The following is a 20808-nucleotide window of genomic DNA, read 5'->3' as shown; positions in this document are numbered from 1 at the left end:
AAAACAAAATTGTGAGGCTTATTGTTAAAACTGGTATATATAAGCGGTTAATTATTTTTGAAAACTCCTAAATATTTGTAAGGACTGGGGTTAATTGATATTATTTCAGAAAATTGCAAAAAGATAAGTTAGGCAGTCTTTAAAAGTTGTGCAATAGCAAGTAGACAATAATAAATGCAATTTCTTCTGAAATATTGACATGGATCTACAGTGTGCAGTCCTCAATAACATTCGCAGTTACTTATATGGCCCCGCCCAGACAGCTGCCCTATTCTAAACGGGCAAACAATGTTTTAAAATTTACTTTTCTGACACAACAAGAAGCATAAAATATGCTTTCATGTTGTTTGGAATAGTTCCTGTGAAACAGGAACTATTTTGAGTTTTGCTCGCCAGGTCCGATTGACTTATTGATTCTAGTTTCATTATTATTCTGTGTTCCTTAGTTTCTCTCTTTAAGCAGACCAGGTGCGTTTCCTTGCTGGTTCCTCATGTTAAATCCCATTACTTCCCTGCTGACTTTTTGCTCCTGGATTCATGTTTTTGTTCATTGTTTTTCATTAAACATTCTTCATCTACTTGCTCTCTCTGCTTCTCTGCATTTGGGTCACCACACCTCATCATGGCACTTATACATGATCACCTTGTTATACAGGTAAATACAAAATCTCAATGGTACAAAACCTAAAACTGTTATTAAGATGAAGGGAGCTGTGGATATTAGGCAATATAATGCAGTGTGCCATGATATTTGTTTTTGTGTATGCAAAAGCGTTCATTCGACCCATTGCTTTACTATTTAACCCATAGGAAAGCAACGCTGAGTTTTTTTGTAGCAGTTTATGAGTTGTCGAACTGTCGCTTGGTCACATTTTCGGATGAGTTTATGTTGGGGAGCTGGTAAGGCTCCAGCATTCCTTGCTCCGTTCTTCTTTACCATGAGGCAATGCTGGAATTTGCCTGGTAAACAGAAGCAAACATCTAAAAGTGTCTGTGTCACCTCATCTTCAGGCACAGAGAGTTGTGGAATTTAGACGTCCTATAATACTTGTGAATGATAAACCTTATCAGCCTGGATCATTAACCTTTAATTAGCCATTTATTTATATGCTCTGTGATGAAACACAAGTTTATCTTTTCAAAGAGTGAGCTATTATTTATGTCTGTATGATGTCACTCAGCCAGTAGAGAACATTTTCAAGAACAAGTACATTGTTGAGGTCATATTATGCTTTTCAACTAATCAGCTCCGTTCTTATTCCACTTTTGGTATTTTAACTCCTTGCGCCTTTGCAAAGCTACAATGAAAATTTCAAGGCATTCAATTTATATAATGTAATATTCACATTAATATCCTCTTTTTCAAGAGAGACATGATTAGGAAGGCAACAAGACCCAAGCGATGTCGTGACGTCGGACCACTTTTTTTCAGTAACGAGTAATCTAACGCGTTGCTATTTCAAATCCAGTAGTCAGTTACTTATCGAAATCACTTTGCTTTGCTGTGCGTTAAAATTTTCCTTTGTCATTTAATTTTATTTCCTCTACGCGTCTTGGGGAGTGACCGCCTTTTCTATGTGACAGTATCAGCAGCGACAGAAACATAAACAATGGAGGGAAGAGGGAGATGCGCATGTTGTTGCTGATAAAACAGGAACTATTTTGAGTTTCGCTCGCCAAGTCCAATTATTATAAGCAGCTTTGGGCAACTAACCAACTACCTTACCAAGCACCAACTAACTTACAATCTAATGCATTGTAATCTGCTTACCAAAACAATGAGGTCTATTGTGTCAAAAGATTTTGACAGACCAAGAAAGTAGAAAATATGCTTTAAAAAATCTGGTGCATGAATAATATTCACCGCGCTAAGAGCAGCGGTAAATGTTCCATGTTCTACATTCTGTATTTTCTGGGAATGTGGGAGATCCTGATACTTGCTTTTCTAACTCAGCTGTTGCCATATATTAAGTATTAATACTTTGACCTCATGATTAGCATAGTAACATTTTCAAAGGAGTGCCAAACGATGGAGGAAATAGTAAGGCTGGACAATCAGATGCAAATGTTATAAGAAATCAGTGACAGATGTTTTGGGCTTCTTCAAGGCAGTGAAGGCATACATGTCGAAGGGCAGTGGTCTAGAATAACACAGAATATATTTTACAGTTCCACTGCTGTAAGCCGGGCTCCATTTTGGTGAGAGTTGGACTCCGTCAAGGTCATCATTGTTACCGATTCTGTTGATAACCTTTATGGACAGAATTTCTAGGCACAGCCTGTTGATTAGATCCATTTTGGTGGCCTCAGGATCTCGTCTTTGCTTTTTGAAGATGATGTGATCCTATTGGCTTCATCAGGTTGTGATTTTGCCATATTTAGTTTCATGTCTTAGTCATGTCTTCGGAGTGTGGGATGAAGCCAGAGTGCCCACAGAGAATCCCGTCCATGCAATAGGAGAACAAGAAAACTCCATGCAGAAAGAATGGACCGTGTTGCTTCATGGCATCAGGGCTACCAACTGCACTACTGTGACTCAAGGAATGTGCACGGTGAAAGCTTGTGACCCATATAAAGAGGCCGTGGCAGGTTCAAGTCCCGGCTTGTTGACCTTTGCAACATGTCTTATGACTGATTCTACTCAAAACCTCAAACTTAAACTTCCGTAATTCTCAGGGTGTGAAAAACTTTATTGAGGGTAAGTTTTGAAAGAGTCAAAAATATGTTCTAATACTCTGCTTCTATTTTGAGGTACATAGTATCCAACCATACATTTGTTTTAATTTACCAAACAATGTAACATTTAGTCTAGCTATTTTACATGATTATTAAGTCATTTACCACCATTTCCATTTCTTCACTGACTGGGATGACTTCACCTCAAACCTGTTATGTGCTGTAAGGATATTTCTTATTCTTCGGTCTTCAGTATGTTTAAAAGACATAAATAATTTGCTTAAAGAGTCTCCTGTGTCATGTAAAAATGTCCACCTCAATGTCAAAAAGGCCAGAGGTTTGTTGCTCCATTTTTTAAGAAAACAGTGTTGCCGCTCACACTATTGGCCTCCCAGGACTTATACCACAGTATCCCTCTCTCTTGCAGACCTCCACACCATCTGTGGGAGGCATTCCATTGAGGTCAGCATCCCAAGACCCTCAATTTTCCCCTTGAAGACCAAACATGTAGCAAATATTGCCCAGTTTTCACTTTAAATGGGCATCATGCATCACACCAGCCTTTCAATTACATTTAATTTAGCAAAATCTGCTTCAACTTCAAACAACAACTCAGACATGAAAACTCCCTTTCCTTAGAGACGGACACATTGAGCAGGGACGTCTCCTCTTAGTCTGCTGGGCCTGACTGCACAAATGTTCTTAAGAGGGTCATAATGTACATGTATGCGTGTCTCTGTGTGTAAACGCCGTGTTTAGCTCAGAAAGTTTGCTCTTAATGGATGGGGGTGCACTTTCTCACTCAGATGGTCTGAATGGAGACGAGTCTTCACACAGTAGTGGCACACAAAACCTTACACACATTCAGTGCAGTACACCACCTCATGTTCAAACATGTTCAGTGTGTTTCCTCCATGAACTCTCTACTTTCCATACCATATGCATCACCTGGCTAACAATCCTTCAGTCAGTCACATTACTGTCTGACCCTGGGCTGTCCGGTGATGACGTCAGTGATGTGAGAGAGATGGGTTTGCATGGTACGAGGAGGTCGTGACTCATTGAAAAGATTCATTATCTGGAGGACCATATTAAAAAGTGGTTTATCTCAGTTAAATGTTTTCTCAAACCTTACAGAATTAATTATGCTTTTGTAACTAGGGAGAAAAATAAATCAATCAATCAATGCCGGTGTGATGTCTATTAACAGTGGTGGGTCTTGTAATCTGCACCTTCTGCTACCTCCGAGCCAAATAAAATGCAAAAAAAATATTGTAATTGCACAAAGCACATGACCTCGTCTTCCTATTCTCAGCAGCAAGCAGCGGCTGTTTGTTCAGTATGCAGGGATGCCAACTCCCACTGACTGCACATACATAAAGAAATAGGAAATTTGTTTCGAAAATAACTAACATGTTTTATTTAATTGTCTGGTATTTATTGCTGGGCAAAAGAGGAATCAATCACAGCAAAAGTCAAACGGCACGACGTTCCGAGAAAATAGCGGATACTCCTTGAAATTTGACATTGGACGGCTTTGGTTGTGGGAGCTAAATCAGCAGGTGCTGCTGCTCTCAACCTGAAAGACCACAAACCTCTGAATCAAGCTCGCAACCAGAGATTTTCTTTCACTAGAGAAGATTTTTCCCATGATGGCAGATAATCACACAGTTTAAAATGAGAATTATGAAGATCTTTTTAAAAAGCTAATTCTGTCATCTGACCATCAGAGAATGACTATTCTGAGTCCTCCAGTCCTTGAAATTAGGTTCTTATTTGTTCTCATCTCTATATTACCAGTGGACATGTTTATCAAATACCCCACCTCTCGCCCAAAAGGTTCGCTGGAGATAGGCACCAGCACCCCTCCCAACCCCGCTCAGGACAAGGGTGTACAGAAAAGGGATGGACGGATGTTCATCAAATTAGCAACCCAGCAATTTGGCACAAAATAATACACCTTCTAAGTTATCCATGAACATTTTTTAAGCTGCATGCCTGGATGAATGTCTTATTAAAGTTTTTAAAGGGAGTTCTTGCTGGTGACTATTTTACACATTGTTCCTTATAGAGACATGGCATAGCTAACATACTAATGTTTCTTTCTATGTTCTTTTCACAAATTTTCTGCTAGTGCAAGTGATCAGCTGGGAAGTGGAAAGTTAAATTTACAAAACTGTTTCTAAGATCCAAAAGATACTGTAGTAGCAACAATGTGCATCCATCTTACTACCTCTCCTTTCTATGCATGACTGCCTTGTCTTGCTTTTCTCAGCATTTGTAGCTCAGGAAAAAGCATTCTGTGAGGGATATGCCAAACAGAGGCAGACAGTCTGTCGATTCCTGTCACCTGTGATTCATGTACTTATTTTTGTAGGATTTTTTGGTAAGTGGAAGAAAGAAGTGACTGGCAGACAAACATATTTGAGGTTGTTGCAGAGGGTTGAGCAGGAGTGACAAGGTCGCACAGAACGATAAATAGAACCAAGTACATTTTCTTAATATGTGGTGGTTTTTAATTCTCTTTTACGTCTCCCTCTAATCCAAATCAAAGTTGCTGTATCATATGTGTGACTGTAAACAGCTGCTTCCATTTTGAAATACTGAAGTGATCATAAATACTTATGTTCTCGTCTCCTTCTGTGTTGCAAATGAAAAGTTTATTATCTGGCACTACAGCTGCAAATTAACCAGGATCACGACATAGGTGACCCAGACATGAGCACCAACAAAAACACAAATGGACTTCACATGGACATTTTTTCTGCTGGCATTGTGTGATTAATAGTTCTCATAGCTTTGTGTCAATTCTTGCACATTGTTTTCAGCTCCAACAACCCACATGTTGACATTGTGTTTGCTTGAGTTTAAGTCTACTGTCTATGATGAATCTAAAGACAAGATGATGTTGCATGTCTGAGTCACGAAAGAACAATATTTATCTGCGCTTCATGCTGGTCATAAAACGTGATGGACAACATAACATGTTTATTTTGTATTGCACCATAATAAAAGAGACAGAATAAATAGATTTTTGCTGTGTGGGTGGTAGGCTATTTAAACCATACATTTATGTTACAACACAAACTTTAGTGCGTTTTGCTGAGAATATTAATGACGGAAGAACACAAAGTGGCATGTAATGATGAAGTGAAAGGACATGGCACCCTTTTTGCTAATTCTCATTTATAAAATATTGCAAGATGAATCCGATTGAACAAAGAGTGAATTTTTCATTCTACAGCGGTCATTTGGCGAGAGGCATGGTATATCCTGGACAGGTCACCATTTCATCAAATGTGTGCAAAACTTTTTAGATGTTCTGTGGATGTAAAAAAAAAAAAAAACACAACACCATTTAGTAAATTCTGAGGGACAAAATTAAATATTTGGGTTTATTTTGGTTCATCAGAACCAGAACGTCAAGGTTCTCATTGTTGAGTGTGCCTTGCAGCTGTGGTCAGAGAACTCCTAGATCTAAATCATATTGACCAGTGGTTTCTAGTATTTTGTCTAAATGGAGGAGTTAGTTCTGGATAACTCTCTTGGGTTAGCAACTACAGTTTTGAAAAGTGTTTTCAGCTTAAGAATAGTGGATTTTGTTCTCCAAAATTATTTAAAGATAAATGTGGAATTGGGGAGCTGCGGTGGCGCAGGGGTTATGTCTTCCTCCCTTTCCTGTCAATTCACTATCAAATAAAGGCCACTAGAGCCAATAAAACCTGAAAAAAATAAACATAGAATGTGTTTGAGATTCAAAATAGCTTATTTTCTTAGCGATAAACCTACAAACTCCATCTTGGATAAAGAGTTTCTTATGCCAAAGTTCTTATTGCTTTTTTTAGTCATAATATTAGCAAAGTGGCAGAAATATCTGAGTTGGAGGGTATTGTATGAATCGTTGTAACACAGTTGCTTTTTGTTGTGCATTATGGGTAGGGTATTCTGCAGGAACGTGATAGTATGTGTGGAATGCTGATGGGATTCTTTGTTGACCTGAGACAAACAGAGAGCATTCTGGTGATTTACACATCCCAAAAAAACTGTCTTTCCCTTCCCCATTTCTGGAATTACAAACAATTTATAACTTGCCTCACTTTATACATGCACCTGTAATTAGACTATGTCTTCCATTCAACAACTTAATATATACTGGAAATGGTGACAAAGAGTTATTTTAAATCTTGGTGACACCATGTGTTTCTTACCAGCTGGGAGAATAGTAAATATACAGTCCACAGCTCAAAATGTACCAAATACAGTAATAGACATTCAATATCTCATTTTGTACAGCACAAAAAAAAAAGTCCCAAATTCAATGGAAGTAGCCCACTTTAAACACCTGATTTCACAAATATGTCAGAATTTAAACAACTTCAGAAAATATTCAGTCGATAATTATCATGACAAATATTAAAATGCAGCTGCAGAGATGTTATATTCATATACAGCTGTGTGAAATATGCTGGGACCGATGAATCCAAAGATTGAATGCAAGTCAGAGTCTCAATACTCAGAGTTTGAATGCATCATTAGACAGCAGCTTTAAAGTCAAAGCTAATAGCCATAGAATAACCCAGATTTAAGGGTCATCAAAACCTTGGATCTTAATGGATACTCCACGTTAGAGCAAAGGTTGTGCTCTAAACCCTTCCAGAATTTAAGACAGAGTCAAGCGTTACTCCAGTTTAAAAGATTCGTGTTAAACAGTGACAGAGGATGACACGTTGTGGGAGGCATTGGTCTATGGCACCAGTACTTCCACTTTATTGGTTTCCCACTTTGTGTAAATAAATGTTAAGAGCTAGTCAACGGAAATTGAAATGAAATCTTGGAAAGTTCAGAAATGACTTTTTACATTAGGGGCAATCATATTAGGTGGTTCTCATACTTAGTATTTGGGACCCATAATCCTCATCCCAAGTCCTTGATGTCCAAGACCAAATGCGGTTGAGTCCAAGATGAGACCATCAAATAGGGTCTCGAGTATTACAACACTGTGCTAAAGATTGTATCGTCAAAATTTTCATGAGGTTTGCCAAGCATTAGTCCACTATCCTTCTGCAACATGAAGGATAGTGGACCAATTCTTCAGAACCACTGGTCCACACAATTAGGTTGTCAAAGCAGTCATTTTCATAGCAAGCAACTATTTTAGAAAACCTCCATTTACCTCCTTTTGTATGGTGCTGCGACATGGGATCCATTGACTGGAGAGAGGACACACTCTTCATGTAATTTACCAAGACTGAAAGCATAAAGACACCTTAGTACTGCAAACCTCACAAGTTGCATTGAGTTTTTTCTTCCACACTTAGCTTACTGCTGGTCCATTGGTCATCAGATCCCCTGTTTATGTCCTCAATGGGAAAACCTAACCCTGCAACCAGGAAACTGCATTCAGAGTGGTTTTTTGTTCATCAAAGCCATAGAAACCGTTGTTTAGCAGAACTGCCACCAAACTTAAAACCCACAACCACACCACCTCCCATGATGCCTTCCACAACCTGAAGCTACAACCAAATCCCAAGGTTTAAATAATACAGTCTGCAAGTGGTACAGCTGCAGCACATAGACTCTAATTGTCTCTCCTCTCAGAAAGTCCCTCAGTCTGTATACCTACTTAGTCTGAAGCCTTGCTGAATAAATTTAATGAAGCAACTGTTTTTTCTCTCGCTTTTCACTACGGCTCTGTAGTACAAGAGGAATTTATTAAAACGCTTTCCACAAATTGTTACCAAGAAGTAAATAATTGGGATACCTCTGATTTCGTTATAGCTATACTTTTCAGTGGTAGGCTTTCTTCACCATTGAATAAATGTGCTTAATTGTTTTCAAAGTGTTTTCAGTGAAACATTTTTGTGCTGCAATAAATTGTATTTAATTGTATTTAATTTATTCATTGAACAATACAAGATTATATTACAATTATGTAATATAATATATATATTTTATATTTTTTAATGTTTTTTTAGGGGTGCCAAACAGTTAATCTGATTAATCACAAGGTTGCTGTGAATCCTGTTTAATTAATTGTTAATAAAAAATTTTATTAATTAATAAATTCATTCTAAATGTTTTTGTTGGAGCCGTTAGTTGATTAAAACAGGATGTAACAGCCATAAGGTGGGATATCATTTCTCATGTCTTTGATGCTTAAATCATTGTTTATGTTTTTTACTTGTCCATAGCAATTTAGTGTTGCTTAAGAAATGCTGCAAGACATGAGCACATAAAATTATCAGAGACTTCCAGCATGACCTATCTGCTGGTCTATAGGAAGAGGTGCTTAAGGGGAACATCAAGATTATTAAACTTTTTCTGTTCTTGGTCAACTCTTCTCCACCAATTTACACATTTTTTGAAATGCACAGTAGACTACCTGACATACGTATAAGTTACAACAATGTAATATTATATTCTAACACAACCATGGTGCAATATTTGGCTTTTCTGTTGCTTTTCTGATCTATCACGTCTCTGTGAAAACCTGCATGTAATTTGAAAATCAACCAATTGATGGTGCTGTTGTCCCAACAGCAACCGCAATTAAAATCAGGGTAAAGAAAATGTATCTATCTTTGCTTATATGTTTTAATATAATATGCTTTTTAAATTGCAAAGGTTGAATTTAACAACCATCTTTAGAGGGTCAAACTACAAACTTTAAATTGATATGTTACAACTTTTAACTTCTTGAAACAGACATTCAGATTATGTAGCTGCAAGAATAAAACCGAAGCAATTGAAAACACAATGGCTGAAAATGTTCTCACTAGCTGTCCGGTAGCTGTTGGAGCTAACAGACAGCACTCAGCTGAAATGTTTGATACCGTGCCTAGATTTCTCTTTCTGTTTTGTTGTTGTTATTTATCAGACAAAATACATGACCCGTGTGTCTGGCTGTGTCTCCTTCGTAGAAGGGGCTATTGACTGAGTTACAGCTGCTAATATTGCAATGTTATCTCTAATTTTTGTCATATAGGATAGAATTGAATCAATAATTGTGACTTTGACCTTGTTGCTTTCCTACAAAGAGCAATTGAAGGAGCTACTGCAATGTGTAGTCTCAGCTCTTCCTCTTATAAATGAATTGTACAGTTTCTGCAACTCAGGCTTTCAAATAGAAAATATTTGTAGGCTGTAAAAAGTCGTTTTTTATTAAAAACACAAAACATTTTTACTTAGATTCTTTTTTTTTTACCTATCTAAATCAAACTTAATAGGCAAAGTAGTCAGATTCTTGTACAAAAAAAAAATCTGTAGCTCATTGTACATCAGAAATATTGAAAGGGTTTTTGCCTCAATAAAAGAAAGCTGATTTCCTAAGATGTGGAATAATTGTTTTCCAGAAAAAATGTTTTAGCTTGTTACTTTCTTTGAAAAGTCTTGCTGAGTTTAGTGAATGGGTGTTACCAAGTTTGCCTGAGGAAAATTTTCTACTAGCCGTTTGTGGTCCTATTTAATATGAAACTAATAAAAGACATGATTTTTATAAGAAATAATTTGTACTGTACCTAACATTTCTAGTAAAATCTCAACTTGAAAGACATTTTAAACAAAAGTCCATCTGCATCTGGCATCTGTGGTAATGGGTAAATTAGTACCATTGTTGAATTTTGCTCAGGGTCCACACAAACTCACCCCATGTAGCCTTTCTGGCAAAGGCTACATTGAAACAAAAACAATGAAAAGAAACTGTTTTTGTTTCTGTCGACTCTGAAATTATTGTCTAGAGACTAGACATTCAGACACTAGCACCAGAATAGGAACCACCATCCAGTTTGAGGATGGCGAACAACAGCTGGTTGTCTAGATCTACACCTGCTGACATAAGGTAGCTCACTTAGAGTTTATTTCTCCTTTTTCCTCATTCAAACATTCCTCCAGAATTCAGTGTTCAAGTATTAAAAATGCAAACTTTTGCACAAAAACCTTTGTGCTTCATTTTTAGAAAGAGAGAGAGAGAGAAAGAGACAGTAAAATGTTTTTCCTACAGTTAGATTGTTTCTAGATTCCATTTTTCCAGTGAGAAAAGCCTGTTGTCAGTATATGTCCCTATTCAGTGGTCTACTGCCATCTTGTGGGGACGTACAACTTTTCCACTTCTGGCAAAGGGTACATTGAAAAAAGTAAAACGATAACGATTTTCTGGTACAGCATTTAGTTTTATGTACTTTTGTTTTTAGATTTTAATTGTTGATTAAAAACAAAGTTGAAACAAGGATAATAAAAAAAGACAACACAAATCAAACCCAAACCTTTGAGGTTTAGAGCAGACCTCAAAGAAAACTAGGAACCTCCATCTGACTGGTGCACCTTTAAATACTTGTTAGATTTTTTATGGATATTAAATTTAGGATCTGTGAGATCTCTGCAACTCATCCAAACTAGCTCTTTAATTTACGTGCAGAACACATTTCAGTGAAAGATTTGAACTTCACATCCCCTAAATACTGAATCACAACCCTGAGGCAGAAGATGTGTGATGGCCAAACTCAGCAATGAGAGTTTCACTAAAACCAACTTCCCTTTTTAACGAACAACAACAGATTATTGCAGATTTATGGTTTCTGAATACACATAATCAAAGTGATTAAACTGCATTCTACTTTTACTGATACACTTCACACAGTGGTACTTTTTGTTGTGATGGAGAAATTAAAGAAAGATTGTTTCACATGTACAGCATAAGATGTCTTCAAATTTTTGATGAATACACAGAAGTTTCTCTGATGATTTTGGAAACATAAGTGTTTGATTGTTATTATTTAAACACGAATATACTCAAAGATTACTACCAAACTTGTGTCAAGAGGCGCCATGTTGATTCAAGATGCTCACGGTAAAAATCCTAATTCTTTGGATATTAAAGGTTTGTAAAAGTAAAGAATTGAAAGGGAATTTTCTCTCAGGTAGAAGTAGTGGTGTCATGGACAGACGCCTCCCGCAACGCGTCAACTGACCCATTTAGCGCAATCTGGAAGTTCAGGGGAAGCCTAAAGTAACATGCCTGTTTACTATCAAAGGTATTTACTGTGAACCAGCCCTTCAGAGGGGATTGTGTCTCTGATGGGGTAGTTTCAGGAAACCTCTCTACCAAATGTTTGAAGTAGTGAAATGGCATCTGTCTTTGTACTTATGGCTGGTCTTGCAGGAGGGTCTGTACATTTTTGTTCTCTGAGGCTGACTGAGGAGTTCAGCAACAGCCGTAATGTACGTATGCACATATTTGAAATGGAGCGCAGCTGTTGGTCCGCCCTGTCCCCACCCATAAATGCATATGTAAATTAGAAATACATGGAAGTTTGCAACCACTTGCAGCAATAACCATGGCATCGTCCTTATTTGTAGCAGTATAAATATTTATATTTTATTCAAAATGTGCTCTCGGGGCAAACAAGGTCACCTCACAAAAAATACATTTTACAGGAAAAATTCCAAATAATAATAAAAAAAGAGATTCAAACGTGCAGATGCCTGTTTGAACTGTAGAGACAGACAGCGCGTCGGAGTCCTTTGAGTGGGGAATGTGGACGTTTATTCTAAATGGAGAAATCATGTGCATGAGTTGTATTTTCAGAGCAGAGATGCTTTCGGTCCATAAAGGCGCATTCACAGAGCGGGCAAGGTTGACTGCAGTTGCACCGGTAACGCACAGCTCCTTAAGTTTTGCTCAGTTTCCAGGATGATCAGCGTGGGCAATTTAAGCGATGATAAATCAACATTTCCCAGCAGATCAACATGGTCTCTGAACACGTGCTCCCTCTGAATCCCTAGACTGGCAATGTTCTCCATCAGAGAAAAAGCGCTCCACAATTACGCAGCACACCTTTGCGCAACTACAGAAGAAGAAGAAGAAGAATTACTTTATTCATCCCAGCAGGGAAATTATTTCGCAGTTACAGCACACGACAGGAGCTGCGTCTGCAGGCAGCCAGCTGAGCCGGCGCCATTTTTGTAGGAGGACATGCCGGCAAAGGTCGTCGGGACCGGGAGTCCGCGGGTCCAAATGTGGGGCATGCTAACCCCCTGCGCCACCACAGCACGCCCCATACAGTACTTGTATCTGTGTGATTGTACACACACCTTGATCACCTTACATATAATCAAACCTGCTTTTTCCAATTATCTCCTACCCGCCTTTTCTTTTTCAGACAGAATGAAATTAGCCCGCAGATGCTTTTCATGCGCTTCGGCGCACGTTACATCTTTATGTAACGCAGACAAACTGAAAATTATTACACTCGTAATAAAAAGCACTGAATGTAGTCAGACTTCGGTGTATTTAGGTGAGCTTTAACGCTTTGTAGTTTGTTAACAGAAAAAGTTTGCATGGCTGCCGCACATTTTCACAGCAGGTCAAAAGTTTGCGTATATTTACGCAAATTTTCACTCCACGTTCATTTTCATACATGCCGACTTCAACGCAAAGTATATAAATACTTTAGTTCATATCATTTATTTAGTATTCAGTGTTGTAGAACTAGACTATATGACCACATTTTTAGGCAATTTGTAACATCCACTGATATCTGAAAAGAAGGTTGAAATGGGTTTGGACATGGGAGTAAATCCCATCTCATTATTGGGGCGTGGGGGACAATAAACGGGCATTTTTGAAGAGTGATTTTGGGGGGTCGGCAAAGTTGCAGTCAAATGTAACGTAAAATGTGGTTTATATTTTGTGTGTGTATGTGTGTGTGTGGGGGTGGGTGTGTGTGTGTGTGTGTGGGTGTGTGCGTGTGTGTGTGTGTGTGTTCAAGCTGCAGGACCAAAATTACTAGTATGTAGCAATGCATATCAAATGTGTTTTTCTCAGTAAACAACCGGAGACCCATAGAAGTCAAACTAAGATTCAAACGTCGCTCAGATACGAGTTTGGTTCGGTGTCACTAATCTTGTCTCTGCTACATCATTACAAAAATTTAAGGCTCTAACTAAAGAAAAGTCTTAATGAGTGACTCCACTTAATAAAATTGCTCAAATATTGATTTATTGCAGTGGTTCTCAATACTACTGAAGAGGATTAGGGCCACCGAAAAAAAAAAAAAAAAAGAATTCTGAGATTAAAGTCAGAATTCTGAGTTTAAAGTCAGAATTCTGAGATTAAAGTCAGAATTCTGAGATTAAAGTCAGAATTCTGAGATTAAAGTCAGAATTCTGAGTTTAAAGTCAGAATTCTGAGATTAAAGTCAGAATTCTGAGTTTAAAGTCAGAATTCTGAGATTAAAGTCAGAATTCTGAGATTAAAGTCAGAATTCTGACTTTCTGACTTTAATCTCAGAATTCTAACTTTTTTTTGTCGGTGGCCCTAATCCTCTTCCGTACAATACATGTTATGTGTTATTGAAATTTAACTTAAGTTGCTTTAAACTTTTTTTGTTTTGTTTTGTCCCCCCGCATGTCCTGGATGGCTGGGCACCAGGTCAGCACCAGAGTTTTCTAGAAACAAAATCAGATTTTATTGGTTTTAAAGGCTCTACATTGAAGATAAGAAATAAAGACATACTTTATGTTTTGTCAGCTGCAATAGCCCCTCTGCTCCCGTACAGAGTTGTCAGCTAGTGGTAATGCTCAGCCGCTCTCTCCCATTTCAAACTCCCATTAAAATAAGAGTTAGAGAGCTAAATATAATTGAAATATTGGCTACCTTCGACAGAAAAAGGAACCAAGTCTATGAAAGCAATGTAGCCAGTTTTGCTAGTTTTGATTTCCAAAGCATAACAAGGCAGTTCATCATGATTCAGCCAAAGTAATAAAATGACGAACTGCAGTCTGATTTTTACTGTTAATGTGCTTCTTCCTTTGGAGCAGTGAAAACAAATAGGAGGTGTTTACATGTCTTTTGCTTTAAGTATTTACTTACAGGAGGGTTGTTAGTTGTGCTGTATAGCCACAGCTAACTCCTCACTTGAGCGGCTCCAGGAGCCTGCTGTTGCTCCTCCTACACTTCAGACTGAACCATTGTTCTAACAATGGTGGGGCCTAAAAATAATTTATTTTTTTTTCTTAGAGAAATGGCAGATTTACTTTGTTCTTTGTTTCTATTGCATTTTTATATTGATATTGTTTTAAAAACAAAAGTTTGTTTTATGATTTCTTTGAGGGGGTCCAGACCCCCGAACTCCCCTTGATTTACGCCCATGGGTTTGGATTCTAACCACTTCATTTGAGTGACGGTACACTACTCAAAGGTTTTTCAGTGTTGCAACCTTTGACCTAAAGTCATGACAGAGGAAAACAGATTACTCAAGATGTGCAGCCAATCACTGTTAGATAAATCCAGAGTGGATTATTGGATGAAGTCCAATGAACCCATGAGTAGTTCACAAAGCTCTTCACCTTCAAGGATTTCAGGGATTTTATTTTTTTAATTGTCATACCAGCTTGGATTTGTGGTACGAAATTTGTACTCAGGTTCCAGAAAAATAAATAAATTAACAATAAAGTAATTTAAGTGAAATATATGTATTTATATGTGTGTGTGTGGGTGTGTGTGTGTGTGTATGTATGTATGTCTATGTGGAGAAGCTGCATTTGGTTCAACCAACTGAATGAACCAAAAACAGTCTGTGATGAGTCCTTCTTAGGAGGTACCACTAAACCATCCAACCATTTTCTTACATCCTTATCCCATGTGCTTTCTATAAACACAAAGGGTCAGGAGGGGTGCTGGTGCCTATCTCCAGTGAGACATTTTGGGCAAGAGGCAGGTACAACCTGGACAGGTTGCCAGTCCATCACAGGGCAACAGAGACAGACAGAACCATGGTACCAGGAATCCCTGCAAGGAAAAGATGCTCCTTATCTGGCGTTTCCAATTACCTCATCTTTGCTTTTTTAAAAAAATAAAGATGCAAAAAATAAAATAGTCACAGTAGCAGCATGTGTTGGATTATTTACTGTGTTAAATGACAAATTTAAAAAGGTTTAAAACATTTTGTTTTATCCTGTGCTTGAGTCAAGTTGTAGAAACAAAACAGACAAGAAAATGGTAACGATTTAAAATGGAAAATTACTGCATGACACTTACTCAGGCCCAGGTAAAAAATAAAATTAAATCCTACAGCATCAAGCATATTTTTTAAGTCAAATCTTTGTGGAGTAAGTCAGGAAAAGGCCCCAAATCTTCATACATTTGCCACTTTGATTCAGAAGAAAGCAATTAATATATTTAACTCAGGCAAGACATGCGAAAGGTATTTAGGAGTCTTCTATCTCAAAATAGCAAACACAGGACATGAGAGATTTAAAAACCTCTTTCACAATACAGGTGAAGACACAACATGCTCCTTTGTTTTCTTTAAGATGCTATTGTTGGGTCCAAATTAAAGGCTATTATTATAAACTTCAACTCTGGAGACCGGATTTTCCACTAGTCTCATTTATAATTTGTTTTCGGTTCTGTCCACCAGAGGGCGCTTTGAGACTAACAGATTCCGCTTCTAGTCGAAAGAGGGGCGGCAGTGGTCTTTCAAGGCCGCGGCAATAAGTTGCCAGGCATCCATTTTCCAAGAGGGGGCAATATAGCACCGTGTTCACACCGCGGTCACATGCTGGGTAATTAGGCATGAAAAGCGGTTTTGACACGCATCAGAAGCTGACATCTGAGATTAATGAATGACACAAAAACTGGGAGTTTGGTTCAACTTGCAGTTTGTATATTTATTTTAAAGCAACTTCTTTTGTAAAATATAAATACAAATTATGGGATATTTTAATTACAAAGTTAAAACAAAACAAAAAAAAAAATGAACACGCTGAGAAAAAAAATAAAATAAAAAAATGACCGTACTGCAGTAGCCTTCCCCGTTATATACAAGCTCTGTGCCACAGGGGGAATATCAACACCATCTTAAAACTTTATTATACAAACAGTTTTGCAGTTTCGAACGTTTAAATTACAGCCTGAAAAGAAAACTTAAAAGGAAAAAAAAAAAAAAATTACAACAAAGTAGCCCCTGAGGCTCAAGCGAGCACTAAAGTTTGAGAACTAGGGGAGGAAAAAAAATGGACATCATGTGCTTTCTATAAACACAAATATCAGACTGAACAGCACAGCCTCAAAACTATTCTGTACAATGAAACATGCACAGTGCGCTGTACATTCACACACTCTGTTCAGTCGCTGAAAGCACGACTGCTCAATTAAAAAAAAGGAAAAAAAAGCTTTCAGAGGAGCAGTGAGCAACGTCACAAAGGGGGGGAAAAAGCTCTCCATATCATATATACTGTATATATTTATTTATACATATATTAATTTATAAAAATAAGACCATTATTAAGTCTCTTGAGTCAGAAATGTGTCGATCCTTAGTTAACGGAGAGAAATGTTTCCGCCGCCCAGTCAGCCGGTGGGTCAGTCTGTCTGTACAGTGCACCAGTGCTGGTCCAGGACCGGGCCGAAGCCGAGAGAACTAAGGGTCACGCTAAGGCATATCTGTAACCTCTGATTGGTTCTAAAGCAAACGCCACTCGGTGAGGAACAAGGTCAGGATGAGGCCAGCCTGCCCGCCGCCTTCATTTTATCCTTGAGTTTGTCCGCCTGGTGGTCCCAGCGGTCGTCCAGACACTCCAGTGTTGAGCCCAGCAGAGCGGCCAGCTCCGCGCTGTCTTCCACCAGGTCCAGCAGGTCCTTGCTGTCCGGGTGGAAGCCCTCCAGCTCCTCCGGGCAGGAGAAGAGCTGCGACAGGGACGCCTGCCGGTAGAACTCGGCCTCGGCCACCGTCACGACCTCCATGTGGGGGAAGGCTTGTCGGAAGGCGCGGGCGGACATGCGCAGGCGCCGGAGCACGTCGGACAGCAGCAGCCAGTTTCTTGGTCTGAAAGAGGGGCGGGAGGGAGAAGTTGAGGAATGAGAGCGGGCGGAGGCTATAAAAAATAAGTAGTGATGTCTGCTTCAGAGATCAAAGCTCACCCCTGGGAGAGGGACACCTGGATGTTGTAGCACGGCAACAGAGGTCGGTCAGAGAACTCAAACTCAAACACCTCCCTTTTCTCGTCCTCGTCCTCGTTGTCTGGGCCGGGGGCGTCTGCCAGGATGTTGTAAACACCGCCTTCTTCGGCAGATTCTGACATGCAAACAACAACATGAGTTGGCATCGTGATTATTGATGTCGTAAAGAAGCTGCCTTGATTAGAAGAGGTTTGCTGACGGAGCAAACGGTGTGTTCCTACTGCAAGAACCTTTTCCAGCTCCCCCGGTAGTTTCTGGTGATGTTTTAGTTTCTAAATTAAGCCCCAAAGAGATTACCAGATTATACTTTTGAGTATACTGAACTACAAGTTGAGTTTTTTGGGGGGTTTTTTTCAGAAATCTTTCATCTTTTTGTTTACATTCATAAATAATTTCAGATATCTTTAAAAAAAATGCTATGGGAGTAATTGCTATTTTTTGCTTGCAAGTAGTACTTAAACCCAGAAGCTCATTTTAAACAAGAGTTTATGTTAATAAGATCAGCCAAAAAATATCGATCAATAAGTTCAATGAAGCGTGGATCATCTGAGACTTCAAAGAGAGTAAACGTTGCACTCAGATCAGTTTTAGGGACTTAAACCAGTAACGTACAATGTTTTACTCTGTTTATGTTCCAGGCCCAAATAAAAACAACTAAAACTCCCACAAATATGAAAGCTACACATGGTTAATTGCCTCAGGTTTTTAAGAGATTTTAATTCTGTTTCACAGCGTAATTACTGCCTCGGAAGACTGCATCTGAATAGACGAATCTTTCGATGAGTTTTCAAGTTACTCCGCGTAAGTTGTAGAGTGTAATCGCTTTAAACCATCCATCGGTTTTAGTGCTGAAAATTGTAGATTTTTATTTCCAAAAACAGAAGAGTCTTTCTGTAGTCTCACACTCGGTAGTTGAGATCGGCCCAGTTTTAGTTTGAAGTGACTTTACTCAGGTTTTAAACCATAACTGCTGTACATCTGAGATGAAGGCTGGTCTAGTTTCACAGTTTTGGAACAAAACTGAAGCAGCAACATCCCTGCAGACAGAGTGGAAACGCACTCAACCCAAGGCCAGGGGGAGATAAAAGGTTCCTCGCGGTAGAACTACACCGTTTTTAAGCATTACAGGACAGACAGAGCGCTGATCAGTACTCACCACACACAGCACTGCCATAGAACTCCCAATAAAGCCCTGGGTCGTCATCTGAGCGGCCCTGAAGGTCAGCAAAATAATCTGTGGAGAGAGGAGAAGCCTGTTATTCAAGAGCCGGGCGCCTGGGGACAGGCAACGAGGCAAATACAATTGCCCTTGGAGACTACAGAAGACAAATGGATAAAGAGCACAGTAAAACAGAGGGGGAGAGGGAGCGTCAAGAGAGAGAAAGAAAGAGAGAGAGAGAGAGAGTGAAAAGAAAAACAAACAGAGAAATGTTTTGAGGTGGTGATGGTCAGAGGCCAGGGGCTGTACGGCGGGGGAGGAGAACGACCGTCTCTGCTGGGTTAGAGCCGGCTCAGTTCAGAGCGGGGCCACAGACGGCTGCCAGGAATCAAACAAGAACCACACACAGTCGCTCAGAGCAAGAGCGCACACACACAGCAGAGAGAGAGAGAGAGAGAAACAAACAAGCAGAGGGAGCTGGATAAGCAACGTGGTGTGTATTCAGCACGCGCGCGCACATTTGCAGAGCGAGAGCCAGGCTCTGTGCCAGCGCTGAGGCGTGGGGCGTCTGGCGTGTGTTTGGAGGGATTAACAGCCTCCAGATGAGTGGGACCAGGTGGAGGGAGGGCGGCGCGCAGCTCGCTCCATCTTCTCCAGCTCTCCCGACATCGATCCGTCCCGTCGCCTCAAAATTCAACGCCGACCGCCACCTGTCCGTTTTCTCCCTCGCGCGACGGGTCGTAACTAGTTCGGCGCTCAGGCGGCGAGAGGCAGCTGAGCATGATTTCATTTCCCTCTCCTCCCGCACACAGAGCCGTGTTGACTCAACTTAACTATAAACATCCAGACGAGCCCTCGCAACACACACACACACACACACACACACACACACACACACTCCAAACACAGAGCGTGTCAGACTCCAGCGAGGCTGCCGTGCGAAACGACAGGCGCTCTCCAGCCAGAGCGAAGCCTTTTTTTTTTTCCCCCCCCTCCGCACGTACGCCGAGCAAACACAGTGGCCGTTGCTTGGTAACCAGATAGAGGAGCCGAGAGGCGGCGGCAGCACGCACCCCGGCGAGCCGAGAATCCCTGTCTAACAGGTGGCCGAGGGAGGGGAGAGGAGTGCGGAGCGGAGGAGGCGGGCGCCTGAGGGGAGATGAGATGACAGAGATGGACGTGTGGAGCTGCTGCTGCTCCGAGGTGGAAGAGGAGGATTTACAGAGAGGGAGTCCTGCCAGCAGGTTGAGCAGAGGTCAGTGCAGTGAAAGAACAGCAAACAGAGGGAGCAGGCATGGGGGGGGCACTGGGAACAGGGTTGGTGACCAAGCTTTTAAACCGTTTACCCCCGGCCCTAACCCTGATCGCCACTCTTCTGAGCTTCTTCTCTCAGCAGCTGAAATTACTATTATTCTCATTTAAATGAAATTAAAGGTATTTGATTTCTAATCCCAGTCTGTTCAGACCAGAGAAAAAGAAAAGTCCGGAAACATTTTGATTTTGGTTAAGTTTCCACTTTTTGAAATTTTTGAGAAAGCTATGTTTTTGTGCCGATCACGTGCAACTCTCTCTCTCTGGATTTGTTGCCACTCAATACAACAAGGTCCGTTTAGAAAAATGTCCACATACATGTTTGTGTGCTCCCTTTTTCTTGGAACCTTAATAACCTTACACTAGAGTTTTGTTTGAAAATGTAAACAACACTCACCGGTGAGGAAACGCTCCATGCCGTCGCTGCGGGTCATTTTCAGCAGGCTGCGGCCAGAGTACGTGGCCAGAGTGGGGTCGGCTCCGTACGACAGCAGGACCCGCACTACGTCCAGGTGGTCGTTCTCCACAGCGTCGTGGATGGGTCTAAACACACGCACGATGATGCACAGACAGAGGTTACACGGGATCAGGGGGGGCTTGGTGAGAAATTACAGCATGTGTCATTAATATTTATGCTCCTTTAACCTGCCTTGCCCCCATAACATACACCTTATTTATTCCAGTTTAAAACGATTTAATCTGA

At 40.0% G+C, this 20808-nt stretch overlaps 1 protein-coding gene across 2 annotated transcripts in view; it reads right to left on the bottom strand.

Annotated features, from left to right (window-relative positions):
- Positions 1-16572: 16572 nt before the first annotated feature.
- Positions 16573-20808, bottom strand: part of bcor (BCL6 corepressor) — a 42427-nt gene continuing 38191 nt past the window's right edge. For both annotated transcript variants that reach the window (XM_032566944.1, XM_032566945.1), the window contains 4 exons: positions 20503-20648; positions 18792-18869; positions 17597-17750; positions 16573-17501 (listed from right to left, as the gene is read on the bottom strand). In XM_032566944.1, the coding sequence (XP_032422835.1) occupies positions 17171-17501; positions 17597-17750; positions 18792-18869; positions 20503-20648 (709 nt within the window). In that variant the 3' untranslated portion in view covers positions 16573-17170. The remainder of the gene's footprint in view (positions 17502-17596; positions 17751-18791; positions 18870-20502; positions 20649-20808) is intronic.

The sequence above is a fragment of the Xiphophorus hellerii genome, chromosome 7 (assembly GCF_003331165.1).
Source record: "Xiphophorus hellerii strain 12219 chromosome 7, Xiphophorus_hellerii-4.1, whole genome shotgun sequence".
Lineage (NCBI taxonomy): Eukaryota > Metazoa > Chordata > Actinopteri > Cyprinodontiformes > Poeciliidae > Xiphophorus > Xiphophorus hellerii.
The sequence above is the reverse complement of the archived record's forward strand: the minus strand, read 5'-3'. Positions and strand labels throughout refer to the sequence as shown.